Source organism: Nuphar pumila, chromosome 4 (genome assembly GCF_984573655.1).
Source record: "Nuphar pumila chromosome 4, dmNupPumi1.hap1.1, whole genome shotgun sequence".
In the NCBI taxonomy this organism is placed as follows: Eukaryota; Viridiplantae; Streptophyta; class Magnoliopsida; order Nymphaeales; family Nymphaeaceae; genus Nuphar; species Nuphar pumila.
The window spans coordinates 117,129,891-117,145,840 of record NC_143252.1 but is presented as its reverse complement, the minus strand read 5'-3'; the positions used below and the strand labels follow the sequence as shown (position 1 = coordinate 117,145,840).

At 38.2% G+C, this 15,950-nt stretch overlaps 1 protein-coding gene across 2 annotated transcripts in view; it reads left to right on the top strand.

Annotated features, from left to right (window-relative positions):
* LOC149840767 (uncharacterized) overlaps positions 1-15,950 on the top strand; it is a 60,351-nt gene that overhangs the window by 36,100 nt on the left and 8,301 nt on the right. For both annotated transcript variants that reach the window (XM_090003307.1, XM_090003308.1), the window contains exons 5-6: positions 14,568-14,771; positions 14,871-15,068. In XM_090003307.1, the coding sequence (XP_089859433.1) occupies positions 14,568-14,771; positions 14,871-15,068 (402 nt within the window). The remainder of the gene's footprint in view (positions 1-14,567; positions 14,772-14,870; positions 15,069-15,950) is intronic.

Below are 15,950 nucleotides of genomic sequence, written 5' to 3'. Positions count from 1 at the left end.
CAGAGAGAAAGGGGGAGGGCACGACAGGGAGCCGTCGGCCTCCTACCGGCCCTTCAACAAACAAAAGGAAACGAAGAAGAAAAGAAGAGAAGGGGAGTTGAAGGAGATGCGTACCTGAGAGAGCCGGTGTCGTCGTCGGCGCTGGGGTTCGGTCGCATGCCGGGAGTGAGAGAGAGTGCACAATTGAGAGGGAGAGGAGGAGGAGCGTAGGGGTGAGGGCTTCCCCCTCACCCTTGCATGATTTAAAGGGCACGAGAGGACGCAAATCGGGAAACCCCAAAGGCGTTTCCCTTATCAGCAGAGGAAAAAAAAAGGCTGCGCGGGTGTTAATTTTTTTTTAAAGGGAAAACCCTTAGGGTTTTCCTTGGACTGGGTTCGGGATCGATTTTTTTTTTGTAAAATCTTGGGGTTTACACCTACCCCCTGTTAAAATATAGTATGCGTATGGATCTGGATCCAGATCCATACGCATGTTGAATATTTTAACACATGCTCAATGCCATTTCATTAATGGCATTCCTGTAATTTTTCTGTAATCTCAACTGTTGTATATTTGCCTATTTATAAAGCTTAGGGCTGGGAGGTTGGGTTAATGTGCGCCGCCCCCAGCCATTGTGCATCTCCCTCCTCTCTCTCTCTCTTTTCTTTATTTTCTGTGGTGAAGGCTGAACCCCACACAAAATCTTATATGGTATCAGAGCTACAAGTTGCGGAACCCTACCAGACGTGTGTTCAGCGAGATCTGAAGATCTCTGAAGGAACAATTTTTGATACATCTCTTCGTCCATTCTTCTTCCTTCCTGATAACTTCTGCTACTCGTTTATTTTTCTGATTCTTGTTCATTCCTCTTCTTCACAGTACTCATTATCATCACCATCTGTCTCTCTTCTTCATCATTAACGTCTGCAGCATTATTAACGTCTGCAGTTTTTTTTTTCTTTTCACCTTTAACGTCCCTCTTCGACATCAACGACTGCAGTTTTCTTCTCTTTGATTGCAGTCTCTTTGATTGCAATCCCTTTGATTCGTGTTTTCCCTCTTTGATTGCAAACAAATCTACTGCAATTTTTTAGTATTTTTTGATTTATTTCCTCTTTGATTCCTCTTTGATTATAGAAGTTTCCTTTTGTATTACTGTTTAATGTTTTCTGTGCGAAGCCTATAGGCAGGTTATAACAGTCTACAATCTCAATCCTAAAAAAAAAAGGCAAAACAATTTACGTCTATTAGTAGCACAGGTGCATCTCTTATTGAAGTTCTATTGATTGATTAAGTGATCTCCAATTTTCTTTTTCTTTCTCTTCATTCGTCTTGTTCGTTTATTCGTTGTCCCATTGATATGGATTACTCTTCGTCATCCACCTTGTCCTCCGGTCCCTCTCCAAATTTCTTGAGTCAGCTTGTTACAGAAAAACTTACTCACTCTAATTTTTTGACCTGGAAGAGACAAATACTTCCTTTTATACGGAGTCAGGATCTCGATGAACATCTGGATGGTTTGGTTCCTATACCACCACGGTTTATTTTGCAGGAAACCAACAATGAGAAGGGTGACACAATTACTATTTCCTTTAAGAATCCAGAGTATACAGCCTGGAGGAAGCGGGATCAGTCTTTGGTTGCTTATATTACGTCAACACTATCTCAAGAAGTGTTGGTTACTCTTTCAGATGATTGCACTCCGGCGGATCTGTGGAGTAAGTTGTCTCAGACATACTCTCAGATATCAAAAGCTCAAGTTATGTACTTAAAAAATGAGTTTCAAAGTTTGAAGAAAGGCTCCATGCCAGCCATGGAATACATAGGCCGCTTGAAGAGTATTACTGACCAATTGGCGGTTATTGGAAGTGCTATTTCAGATAAAGATAAAGTTCAACAACTCCTCAATGGATTGAGCCCTGATTTTGACATGTTTACCACAGCTTTGTCATGCCTTCCTCACTTGCCTACTTTTGTCGATCTTCAAGCGAAACTTCTCCAGCATGAGATGATTATGAAACAAAGAGCAGAAGGAAATGAATCAGTTCGTTCTCATTCAGTTTTGGCCATGGACACTTTTGTCGATTTTGGACGAGGAAATGGAGGGCATCAAGGAGGCAGAGGCCGCAGACGTTTTGGGCAGGGAGGTCGTGGTATCTTGCCTACACCTAATATTTTTGGTGTTTTTAATATAGGGAATCAAAGGAGAGTGCCCACTTGTTTCTTATGTAACAAAAGAGGACATGTGAAAGCTGATTGTTGGTTTAATCTACAAAATAGAGGAAAAAAACAAAATTGAAAATAAGTCAGCTACTATTGTGGACACGAAAGCGCCATCTACAGATATGCAACAACTTTTGTTATCAGCATTGTCACAGATGACGATCAAGCAAAATGAACAAGGCGAGTGGTATGTTGATTCCGGTGCTGCCACTCATGTTACGGGTAATGCTGGTAAGTTATCTCACTTATTGCCTTATTCTGAAAAAGGTAGTATAGTTATGGGAGATGAAACTTATCACTCCATTAGTCATACTGGCAGTGCACATATCCCTATGTCAGAGTCCTCACTTCACTTGTCCAATGTTCTCCTTGCTCCTAATATTAAAAAGAACATTGTTTCTGTAGCTAAACTTGTTGACGATATGAATTCTTCCGTCGAATTTACTCCCTCTTCTGTTTATGTTAAGGATCTACGAACGAAGGAGACATTCGCTAAGGGGGAGCGACAAAGAAACATGTACGTCTTCAAGGAGATTCCCTCAATGTCTTCACCTTCAGCCCCTGTCCTCCAGTTGAAGTCGTCCAAGCATTCTTCAGTGTCTTCGCCTTCAAAGTCTTTGTTTTTTCCTTCGTTGAAAGTTTTTAATTCATCTCATTGTAATAAGCCAGATATTTGGCACAGTCGTTTGGGCCATTGTAGTCGGGGCTTCGTTGAAAGTGTTGTATCTGATAGTCTTCTTCCAAAGTCTAGTTTATGTTCCTTTTTAGATAATAATAAATGTTCCTCATGCGAACTCTGCAAAAGCCATGTTCTTCCGTTTCATATTATTAATAAAAGGGCTTCAAAGCCATTTGAGATTATTTGTTCCGATGTTTGGGGACCCACACCTATTCCTTCTCTTTCCGGTAGTCGTTACTATGCTATCTTTATTGATTCTTATTCCCGTTATACTTGGATATATTTCTTGAAACATAAGCATGAAGTTTCTCAACCAGTTCGGGAATTCCATTTGATGGTCAAAACAAAGTTTTCCTGTGATATTGTGCATTTACAATGTGATGGTGGGGGAGAGTATTCATCAAACGAGTTTATTGCCTTTCTTCAAGATAAAGGAATAAGTCGACAGGTTTCTTGCCCTCATACCCCTCAACAAAATGGGGTTGCGGAAAGGAAACACATGCATATTGTCGAGAGTGCGATGAACATGTTACATGATAGCAATGTGCCCGTTAGTCTCTGGACAGAAGTTTTTCACACATCTGTTCATGTCATAAATCGTCTTCCTATGGCACTTCTGGATCAAAACTCTCCATATTATACTTTATTTGGGCAACATCCCTCTTATGATGAGTTGCGTGTTTTTGGTTGTGTATGTTATGTACATATTGATTCTTCTCTGCGAAATAAGTTTCAGGACAAGGTCGTTAAGTGCAGATTTGTTGGGTATGCGGATGAATACAAAGGCTATCGATGCTATGATCCTACTACAAAACGTATTAGGACCTCTAGAAATGTTGTTTTTGATGAACAAAATTTTCAGGTAAATGACTCTGAAGCGTTGCCATCTCGAGAAGTAGAGGTATATGATCCATGGATGAGCGCAAATCTTTTTGCTAATATAGGAGAAACATGTCAGGCGAATTGTACTTCCTTTGGCTTGAGTAAGGGGTTGGATGACTCACAGATGCGTGTTGAACCATCTCCAGTAAAACCACCCCCAATAGAACGCTTCTATGGACAGATATACACTAGACGGGACAAAAATATAAAGCAGAGGAATGTGGAAAGCATCACCAATGATTCGGCTCAAAGGTCGTCACGCATTAAGCATCCTATTCAACGATGGGTGAGTTATGAGACCTTCTCTTTTGATTTCCAGTTGTTTATGTCTCAGCTCACAAAACAGGATGAACCCACTTGTTTTAATCAAGCTCTTTAATCTTGTCATTGGACTGAAGCTATGAATGAAGAAATGGAAGCACTTCATGAGTGCCAGACTTGGGAAATAGTACCTCGGCCAGAAGGAAAGAATGTAGTTGGCTCAAAATGGGTTTATAAAACAAAGTATAAGCCTGAAGGAAGTATTGACTGATATAAAGCGCGACTTGTTGCTCGGGGATTCACACAACAATATGGTGAAGATTACGATGAAACTTTTAGTTCTATAGTCAAAATGGGTACAATTCGTGTCATCATATCCCTAGCAGTCGACCAAGGATGGATGTTAAAAATGCATTTTTGCATGGAACTTTAAAGGAAGAAGTGTATATGGAGCAAGCTCCTGGTTATGCCGAAAAGGATCCTACTGCCTGGGTGTGCAAACTAAGGAAATCTCTGTATGGGTTGAAACAGGCGTCCCGTTCTTGGTTTAAAAGTTTCTCTATGCAAATTCAAAGCTATGGTTTTAGAAGATGCTCTCTGGACCACTCGCTCTTTATTTACCAAAAGACAAACATCGTTATACTTCTTCTTATATATGTTGATGACATTGTGATCACATGGGAGCTCAGATAATCATGTGCAAGACGCGAAACAGTTTTTAATGAAAACTTTCAAGATGAAAAATTTAGGGGAGTTGAGGTACTTCCTTGGTATGGAAGTTGACAGGCAACAAGACACATTGACACTCATGCAACAAAAATACACTCTTGATCTTCTAGAAAGGGCCGTGATGACGAATTGCAAACTAGTCAACACTCCGAGTGTATTATATGAAAGGCTGAGCTCTGAAGATGACCATCTTTGTGTCAATCCAACAACGTATAGAAGCCTTGTGGGGATGCTGCAGTACTTGACCTTTACCAGACCTGATATAGTTTATGCTGTCAATCAGGTATCCCAGTTTATGCATGCTCCAACGGAAGGTCATATGGAAGTTGTGAAGCACATTCTACGATATTTAAAAGGAACTATAGGAGATGGACTTGTTTATCGCAAGAACGATAACCTGCATAGAGGGCATGAACTCATCACTTATACAGACACAGATTGGGCAGGGGATCCAGATGAGAGACGATCTGTCTCTGGATATTGTGTATATATTAGACACAATTTAGTGTCCTGGAGCAACAGAAAACAAAAAGCAGTGGCACGGTCGAGTACAGAGGCTGAATACAGGTCTATGGCTGCAGGCACAACAGACGCTACATGGATTAGACACTTATTGAGTGATCTTGGGGAGACAATTATTCGATCATTTCTTCTATGTGACAATGAAAGCGCAATAAACATTGCATGTAATCCTATTCAGCATAGCAGAACGAAGCACATTGAGATTGATCAACATTTTATACGGCAGAAAGTCGAGATGAAGGAGATAGAACTACTTCATGTTCGAACAGAAGATCAAGTTGCAGACTTGTTTACCAAGGGGTTAACAGGACATCAATTTTGGCTATTGAAGAGCAAGTTGTACATGCTCCAAGACCACGTACAACTTGAGGGAGGGTGTTAAAATATAGTATGCGTATGGATCTGGATCCAGATCCATACGCACGTTGAATATTTTAACACATGCTCAATGCCATTTCATTAATGGCATTCCTGTAATTTTTCTGTAATCTCAGCTATTGTATATTTGCCTATTTATAAAGCTTAGGGCTGGGAGGTTGGGTTAATGTGTGCCGCCCCCAGCCATTGTGCATCTCCTTCCTCTCTCTCTCTCTTTTCTTTATTTTCTGCAGCGAAGGCTGAACCCCACACAGAATCTTATACCCCCAACGAGCAAAGCCCTCAGAGAGATGAGACAGCTGACCCTGGGTGCGTTGACTGCACCCAGGGTCATTTATGTTCAACTTTTGGACTTTATATATATATATATATATATATATATATATATAAAGTCCAAAAGTTGAACATATATATATATATATTTGCCGCACCCCTGCACCCAAGTTTTTTGCATGTCCCTTCTTTCCACACATCTGACATACCGCATTGGAACGTGCTCCATGTTGTCCCCCATAGGAATAGGGAGAAGACTGGCCCCATTTCCTTGATAGCTATTTCCTGCCTGCCCTCTACCTCTTCCTCCAGATCTAGGAGGATTATTGAAGCTGCGAGGAGAGGCGTTGGCCACCAACACTTCATGTCCACCAGGCTGCCCTTCTTTCTTGGATGATAAATTGAACATGGATTCAAACTCTAACAACATGGATCACAATTGATCAAGGGTGGGTCTTGGAGTGTGTCCCATGTGTATGGCAATGAACATATTGTACTCATATCCGAGACCCTTAAGAGTCTGAGTACATATATCCTCATCCAATATTAGACCCCCAATTGCTGCTAGCTGATCATATATGAATTTTACCTTAGTAAGGAATTCCTGTACATTGCAAGTTCTTCTCTGCAGGGCTCCAAACTCAGTCTTCAGATATATTTTAGGAGTGGATATTTGCTCAAACCACCCATGTAAAATTAACCATATCTCACGTGCAGAAACACCTGTAGGAATGTGCAGCCTGTTGAAATAAGGTAGTTATGATAAAGGCAACCACAACCTGATCACTCTTCCGCCAGGCTATGAAATCTGGATTATTGACTAATGAAGATATCATGGACTGCTCACCTTCTGTGCTCTCTTTGGATGCAGGGACAAGCTCCGGAGGCACAGGTCCAGTCCCATCAAGGTGCCCCATCGAATTGTGGCTGTTGATGAATGAAACAATTTGTTTTTTCCAAGTAACAAAATTGTTCTCATTCAACTTATCGATCACCAATTGGTTCAAGAATGGAGTAAGAGGGTTAGATGATGCCATAAGAAAGTTTTGAAAAGAGAAGGATGAAAATCAAACATAGGGAGGCTGATTTGATGAACTGACAAAAGAAACGAAACGACATGCCCAATTTTTTTTGGGCTGCAGAGATTTTCACGAGATCTGTGTGTCTAAGATCATAAACAATAATCTATGGCAAAAAAAGCAATTTCCTTCCCCTTTGTTTTTTATGGAATCTCTTTTTGCTTCCTCTTTTTCTTGATAGGGAATTTGATGGGCTAAGATCTGATGTGTTCCCTTGTTTTTTTGGGTACGTCAGATCTGATCAGATATCAACGGAGATAAAGAAAGAGATAGATATGTAAATCAGAAATAGGAAAAAGAAAAAAGCAAAAGACGTCCTTTGGGGTTTCAAGTTTCACGATTAGATCTTATCTAATACTGATAAGATCTAACACAGCATGAATAGATAAGAAAGAACAAGGTCGAAACGAGAGATAGGAAAAATAAAAATGGGTAATGATTTTTTTTTTGGAAGAGGGAAAACTGGGACAATAAAGACGTGAAGAACAAGAAGAAGATATGAAAACAATGAAGGAGGCTAAACCAAGAAGAATAACATGTATGGAATCAACAACCTTGATTTGAGAGGGTCTTATCCTTGCCCCGCTCTAACTAATACCTTGCCAGAAATCGATCCAGAAGACGTACCCTGCTATACACGTTAGAGAGAAGAGAAAGGAGGAGAAAAAGTAAAGAAAAGAGAAGAAAAGCAATAGGGTCGTGCTCTCTAGGTCATGCTCAAGTGAGATTATATATATAAAATAATCCAGGAGACAAAAATGCCCCTCTATACAGCCATGAAATACAAACATGTCATGATATGAAACAATTACAAAAATACCCTTAGGATGTCTATTCGTAACAAGTCATGTTTTCGCTTGGTATACCTCTGCTAAAACTTCAAGGGAAGTAATGATCCTATATAATATAGAGGACCTAACTTGTTCAAACTCGAGTCTTAACCCGAAGGAAAAAGTGAATAGATGTTCTTTTATCTAATTGCTTTTGCCTCATTTCAATGTCCGTGCCTCCCCACTTAGGTTTAAGTAAGGCCAACTCATCTCATAAAGGGGAGAGAGTTCCATACCTCACGCTTTTGTCTCTTTGTCTCATAGTCCGAATCTTTTCTTGAAGAAAGTATTGTCATGCTAAATCTTTTTTGTTCGAACATATTCTTGAGAAAAACCTAAGCTTTACACACCTTTTTAAATGACATTATTTGTGGCAATCTTGAGTTCCATGCTATTTAAGAACCATGACAAAATTTGGGCATTCTCAGCTTCCCAGTCCTTCATCTTGACATGATATTCTTTAAGGGCCTTCTCTCATTCATCATCATCATCATCAAGCGCTTTAATTTGATCACCATCTTTCTTTGTGAGTATGAGTTGTGGCTCACAAGTAGTGCCACTCACATACCCATAAAGCTTTTTTTTTCTTTGAAACAATTCTTCATGGCGGCAGCCCACTTAAGGTAGTTGGAATTCTTGAGCTTGAACAAGATCATCGTCATGGGTTCCTTCTCAGCCATCTTTGGAAGAGAGAGTTACAAACAACGCTTGAAGATTACCGTAACCACGCGCCACAAACAAGTACAATAGGATTGTAATGAGATGTGCGTAAATACAAATTGTTCAATAATGAACCAAATAACACAAGCACTTAACGTGCAAATTACACAAACCCACTATGGAGTGAATGCCAAAAGGCAAAAAGAATATTATTCAAGAGAGAATGTGAGGGAACTCATACACTTTTGAGAGGGTGGGGGGGCTCCCACACTAGACATTGGGGAGCCCCAACGGTCATAAATATATAACAGTTGGGGCTCCCAACGTGCCATTGTGTGGGCCTCCCAATGGTCCCTTACATGAATTAAATAAAAAAAGAAAAACTAAAAAAGTAAAAACAAAAATAAGAAAAAGAAAAACCTAAAAAATAAAAAGTACATATTGAAATGACCAAAATACCCCTATCGGGTATTTTGGTATAAATACAAAATTATATATATATATATATATATATACACACACACACACATGCATATACATTTTAACACCCTTCCTCAAACTTTACGCGAAGAAAACTGAAAGTTTGCTAAAAAGAAACAAAAAACGAGAAGTTGGAAGTGCTTTGGTGAAGAAATCAACCAACTGATATTTTGATATAACATAAGGCAATGTAATAGTCCCTTTGAGGTATTCATCTCGAATATAGTGACAGTCCATTTCAATATGCTTGGTGCGCTCATGGAAGGTATGATTGCTTGCAGTGTAGATCACACTTTTGTTATCACAATACATCTTGAAAGGAGTTGAGGTGATAACCCCTATATCACAAAGAAAGACTTGTAAGCCATACAATCTCCATGATTATAGTAGCCATGGCACGATATTCAGTTTATGGTGATAATACAGATACTTTTTACTGCTTCTTGCACCTCCAAGAAATAAGCGAATCCCTTAAGAAAATACAAAAAACCAGTAATTGAGATTTGATCATTGGGATTACCTCCCCAATCTGCATCAGTATAAACAATTAAATCAAAAGATAAAGGAGAGGATAAAAAACCCCTTTTAAGATAGTGTTCTTAATATATCATACAATTGTCATGACAGTTGCTATATGAATTATCGTATCAGCATGCTGAAACTGACTTACTGAATAAACAACGTGAGCGATATCCGGTCGGGTGATGGACAAATAAGCAAGAGATCCAATTAATTGTCGATAAGGAGTATGATAATTAAATAGAACACCATCTTCAAGTCTTAATTTGACATTTATAACTTCAGGAGTTTCTATTTTCTTATCATCTGAAATCCTCGACTTAGCACAAATGTCCGCTTCCAACTTCATTTGGGATAGAATATATCCTCTCTGTGAATAAGTCACCTCAATACCTAAAACATATCTCAAAAAACCTAAGTCTATCAAAAGTTTTCTTTAACATAGACTTAATGGCATTTACTCCATCTTTGTCACTTTCTGTGATGATCATATCATCAAAATAAAGGAGAAGAATTACAATAGAATCACCTGTTTTCTTAACAAAGAGAGCAGTGTCAGTGTAACATGAGATAAATCCAAATTAATTAATACATTACTAAATTTGTTATACCAAGCTTTGAGAGCGTGTTTAATACCATACAATGTTTTCTTTAGTTTGAAAACTTTCTCATTTAAATTCATGCGAGGAGGATCTGTATAAACCTCTTCACTATGATCTCCATTTAAAAAAGCATTTTTAACATCAAGTTGATAATTATGCAATTTTTTAATAGAAGCAATTGCAATAAGAGCTCAAACACTTGTCATTCAAGCTACCAGGGCAAACGTCTCATCATAATCTACCCCATACTCTAGTGCATATCCTTTGGCTACCAATCTAGCCTTATATCTTTCTAAGGAGTCATCACTTTTCATTTCTACTTTAAAAACCCATATACATCCTATGAGTTTCTTTCCTTAAGGAGGATTAACAATTTCCCAAGTTTGAGCCATTTTTAAGTGCATTAAGTTCATGTTCCATGGCTTCATTCCAATGTGCATATTGTTTAGCATCATTGTAATGAGATGGTTCATAAAAAGAGTGGATGACTAATAAACAAGCTCTAAAATGTGGTGAAAAAGACTCATAAGACACAAATCTATTTGATGCTTTAGAGATACGAATTGACCCTCTTTGAGATGATTCTTCTAAAGACATATTTTGAGAAAATTTGTCAAAAGCACATGCATGAGGATTTTCACTTCTTCTATTATAAACTTGAGTATTATTTGTTACATGTTGATCTAAACTTTCATGAGAAAACACATTCAATAGCCTTTGGAGAAAGCGTATAATTTTTTTGAGTAAGAACATAACATTTACAACAAAAAATTCTTAGCCTTTTGAAATTCGGAGACATTATAAAGTTTTTCAAAAGGAGAAACATTTTTCAAAGATGACTAAAGAGTTCTATTGATAAGATAGGTTGAAGTTAAAGTGGCTTCGGCCCAAAATGACTTTTGAATATTTTTAGAAATTAAAAGGGTTCTAGCTGTTTCTATAATATGCCTATGTTTTCTTTTCGCAAAACCATTTTGTTGCGGTGTGTTAGGACAAGATCTTTGATGATAAATTTCATTTTGTCGTAAATAAGTTTGAAATTCATTTGACGTATATTCTCCTCTCGAATCCGATCTTAAAATAAATAAATTACTTATAAATTGATTCTTAATTATTGCATGAAAATCTTTAAAGATAGAAAACACATTAGATTTTCAATTTAGAAAGAAGATTCATGTGTATCTAGTGAAATCGTCCACATAAATTACATAATATGAAAAACCTCCTTTAGACATAATAGGAGAAGGACCTCAAACATTGGAATGAACCAATTCAAATGGTCGTGTAGAGACAAAACTTCGTTGAGAAAATAGAGTGACTTTTAATTTACCAAAGATGCAATCTTTATACGTCATAACTTTTTCATTACAAGAATTTTCCCAAAAGGAGAAAAAAGACATCTTTGAAAAATTCGGATGCCCAAGCCTCTTGTGCCAAACTTCTATACTTTTGACATTTACAAAATGACTTGGATGGTAGAGTAAAAAAGTCCATAAAATATAGATTGACCCTTCTATGGCCTTGCCCAATCAACTTTCCTGACTGGAGATCCTGCACGGTGCAATCTTTAGGTGAGAAAGATACTTTGCAATTATGATCAGTAATTTGAGAGACCAAAAATAAGTTTAAATTGATTTTTGGAACCACCCTTATTTTTGGAACAAAAAATTCTTGAGAATGTTTTAAATCAAGTGTTCTAATGTTTTCAATTTTCAAAGAAGTTCCATCGGCCATTGAAACGTAAGATGTCGTGGAGGTGGAATAGACATTAGAAAGGATGTTTTTATGTGGTGTCATATAAAAGGAAGCACCGGAGTCCAAAATCCACATACATGGAGGAGATGAGGAGGTTGCGATGGCGGCACCCGAAGTAGAGGAACACTAAGATGTTGAAGTGCCTCCGAGATTTGATTTAGAGTGTCTTTAATGTCTCCTTCATTGTTGCTCACTTCTTTATTTTGGACATTTTCACCAACCGCGGCTACTTTTTCTTTAAGCTTAAGGCAAACCGGTTTAATATGTCTCCGGTTCATTACAATAGTAACAAATAACACCCTTTCTAAAGCCATTATTTTAGCAAAGTGGGGAGGCCTATAGGGCTTAACATTGGATCCCGACCTAGTAACGACTATGATCTCATCACTTTTACGAGTCATATCAAGACGAGTTTCCTCTTGGCATACTTCGACAATGGCATCTTCAATAGGTAAGGCCTTGCTTCTATGAAGAATGGATGCCCTTGTTCAAATTCCAGTCTAAGACCGTGAAGAAATTGAAAGAAATGTTCTTTTTCAATTTGTTCTCTTCTTAATTTAATATCTTCTGGAGCCACCCACTTGAGCTCAAGAAGAACAAGTTCATCCCAAAGGGGAGACAAAGCACTAAAATAATCTCGGACACTCATGTCCCCTTGTTTAGTGGATCTAATCTTTTCTTGACAAAGAAATGGTCTAGTTAGATCCTTTTGGGTATGCATACCCTTAAGAAAGAACCAAGCTTCATTGGCTCTTCTAAACTTAGCAATGTTAACACAGATCTTTATGTCAATATTGTTCGTGAACCACACCAAAATTACTTTCCCAATCTTCTACTTTTGTTTGATGCTTATTGATTTTTTTAATGCGTTCTTCACCATCAAGGGCCTTTTCAACACCACCTTCGATCTTGGTAAGCTTCAATGTTGGTTTAAGAGTGGTCCCCGTCATGAAGCCCCATAGTTTCTTTCCACGAAGATGGTTCTCCGTAGCCGATGCCCACGTCAAATAATTTGAACCGTTGAGCTTGAAGGTACCTCTACTCTTGTGTTGTGCTCCATGATGACGAAGAAGGATAAACATGAGAAAGAACTTTCAAGGATCTTAAAAAGACTTCTAAGATTACAATTAACCCAATTGGCTCTGATACCATGTAATGAGATATGTGAAAATACAAACGGTTCAATAATGAACCAAATAACACAAACACTTAATGTGCAAATTACACAAACCCAACCCACTGTGGGGTGAATGCCAAAAGGCAAAAAGAATATTATTCAAGAGAGAATGTGAGAGAACTCATACACTTTTGAGAGGAGGGAGACCCCTTTATATACAAGAGGGAATCACTAAAAGAGGGAGCCATTGGGGCTCTCACAATAGACGTTGGGGAGCCCCAACGATCATAAATATGACCGTTGGGGACCCCAACGATCATAAATATGACCGTTGGGGACCCCAACGTCCCATTGTGTGGGCCCCCCAATGGTCCCTTACTTGAATTAAATAAAAAAGAAAAAGTAAAAAAGTAAAAACAAAAATAAGAAAAAGAAAAACCTAAAAAATAAAAAGTACATAGTGAAACGACCAACCCCTATCGGGTATTTTGGTATAAATACAGAATAATATATATATATATATATACATATATATATATATATATATATATATATATATATAAGGATCACAAGAGCTTATGACTTTGATACCATGTAATGCAATCACAAACCAAAGTACACTTACAATGCTACCAAGAGCATACAAAAAAGTGCTTAAGCACAAGCCCACAAAGTGAAAACACTAGCCACCAATGGGTAAATACTTGACCACTTGCACACACTCACAATAGCTCCCAATAGCACACAAAAGGGCACAATCAATATAAAAATTAATATTTTATTCACTATAAAAATGCTTAAGAAAAGTACACCAAAATATATGGGAGAGATCCCATATATATAGAGAACAAGGAGAGCAAGAGGGCTAGTCCAACTAGCCATTGGGCTAGTCCCAATGGTTAGAAGGATTTCAAGAAAATGAAAAATAAAAAGTACAAAAATAGCCCTAATGGGCATTGTCTATTATAAAAAGAAAAAGACAAAAATGCCCTAATGGGCATGACCTATTACAAATACAAAATAAAAAAGTACATAGGAATTCGAAGAACATATATATATATATATATATATATATATATATATATATATATATATAACCATACAATTTAACAATATCATCATCATAAATTCTATTTAACACCTCTCCCTCTCTTCCCTTGAACTTGACACAACCTCGCATTTGTCTCTCCCTCTTCCCAATAAAGCATGCCAACCTGTCTCCCTCTCTCTTTCTCTCTCCCATTGAGACTCATGCAACCCAAGTCTCTCTCCCTCTTCCCCATGCAGCCCCCACAACTCTCTTTCTCTCTCTCTCTCTCTCTCTCTCTCTCTCTCTTAGTGGTCAGCAACACATCCCAAAATGTCTGTTACTTGAGTCCTCTCTCTCTGACTTAATGGTCAAATCCCAAAATGAAGTGGGTTAGATGATTTGGTGTGCATGAAATTAAATTAAGGCCCCAGAATTTCATGTATCGTTCACAAAGTAGAGGTGATCATTTTATATATGTATTTGGTTCATGTATGCATGTACATGTATGTATGTTTATTTGTTTATTTATTTGATGGCATCTAATGTGCTTCCTTTTCCACTTGGACAGTTTGAGAATTCTTTTGTGCCTCCTCAGGCACTTCCTGGGCATCCTGCACCAGTGTTTGGGGCAGTTTCTGGACCTAATTTTCATCCTACCATTCCTGCTATCAGTACAGCGTTTGGTTTAAGTCATGGAGCTCCTTTGCACATGGCACCTGCCTTTCCTGGTGATGTGAATGGAACTTTTGGTATTTCAGAACGTCCTAAGAAGGTATTATATTGATGTCCTTGTCCCGGGCACAATAAAATGAATAAATGTTAATCCTCTTTCGGTGTTTCCTATCTTTCCCCTGACATCGGTGATGAGCAGGCTTCCGTACCCAGTTGGCTTCGCGAAGAAATAATGAAGAAAAAAGCTGCTGTGATATCCGGTTCTGTTCATGACCAGTTGCTCGAACTGCCTGTTCATTCTAGTGATGCTGATGGTCCCAATAAAGTCTTCAGAAAAATTGATCAAGATGACAGCAAAAGTATTGATTCTGCAAGGTCAACTGAAGATGATGATGAGGTAAGGGTTTTTTTCTCAAAAATATCAATCATGAGGTATGCAGAACCATCTGCTTTAAAACCTTTTCCCTGCCTTGTTCACCATGCAGGAATTGCTATTCATTTCTTAACTTTTCTTTGACTTGGTTTATGTTCTTGCTTGAGTAGGTTAAAGTTTTATTAACTCATCATGTAAAAAAAGTGAAATGACAAGAGTCATCAAACTCAGGTACCTCAATAACTGAGTCTCTACCAGGTTGTCACTCGTGGGTTTTTCCTCAATGGTGGTATGGGACCTGTCTTTTGGATTTGATATTGGTGGAATTTGGATTCTCTAGACTTTGAAAAATTGACGTGTTATGAGCCTGTGGCCATGTCAACATGTTGAGAAAAGTAGGGAAGATGGAAGTGTTGGATTGTTCCCATGACATGTTACCTGTCTTGATTTGTACTGTATTGTGCATGTGATGAATTTTGGCTGACCACTTAGTAGGTGCTCTGGAACAATTTTGGTGCTATTCTTAGCAAGGATGGCAAAATTTACTCTTGGTGTTCCAGTTGGAAACACAGGCCTTTTAATCTAATCTAAAGTGGTCTAAGATAGCTCCATTAGTTGAGACCGTTGGTCTATCTAAGGTCTTCTGTCGAGTAAAGTGTAGCCGCAGCAAGACAAACAAAAAAAAAATTCCCACACGCTCCATAGAGCCATCACTTTTTGATATGATCCTTCAAGTTATACTGGTTGAGGATGCAGGCATTAAGGCATATCGTGTTTTGGATACGGAAGCAACAGAAAGTGTTTCATTCCCAGATTTTGGATAACCATCAACTTTATATCTTGAGTTTTTTTTTCCATGACGAATGGGGAAACCACCCCCGTGATCTGGGACCTAGTTGTGCTGGC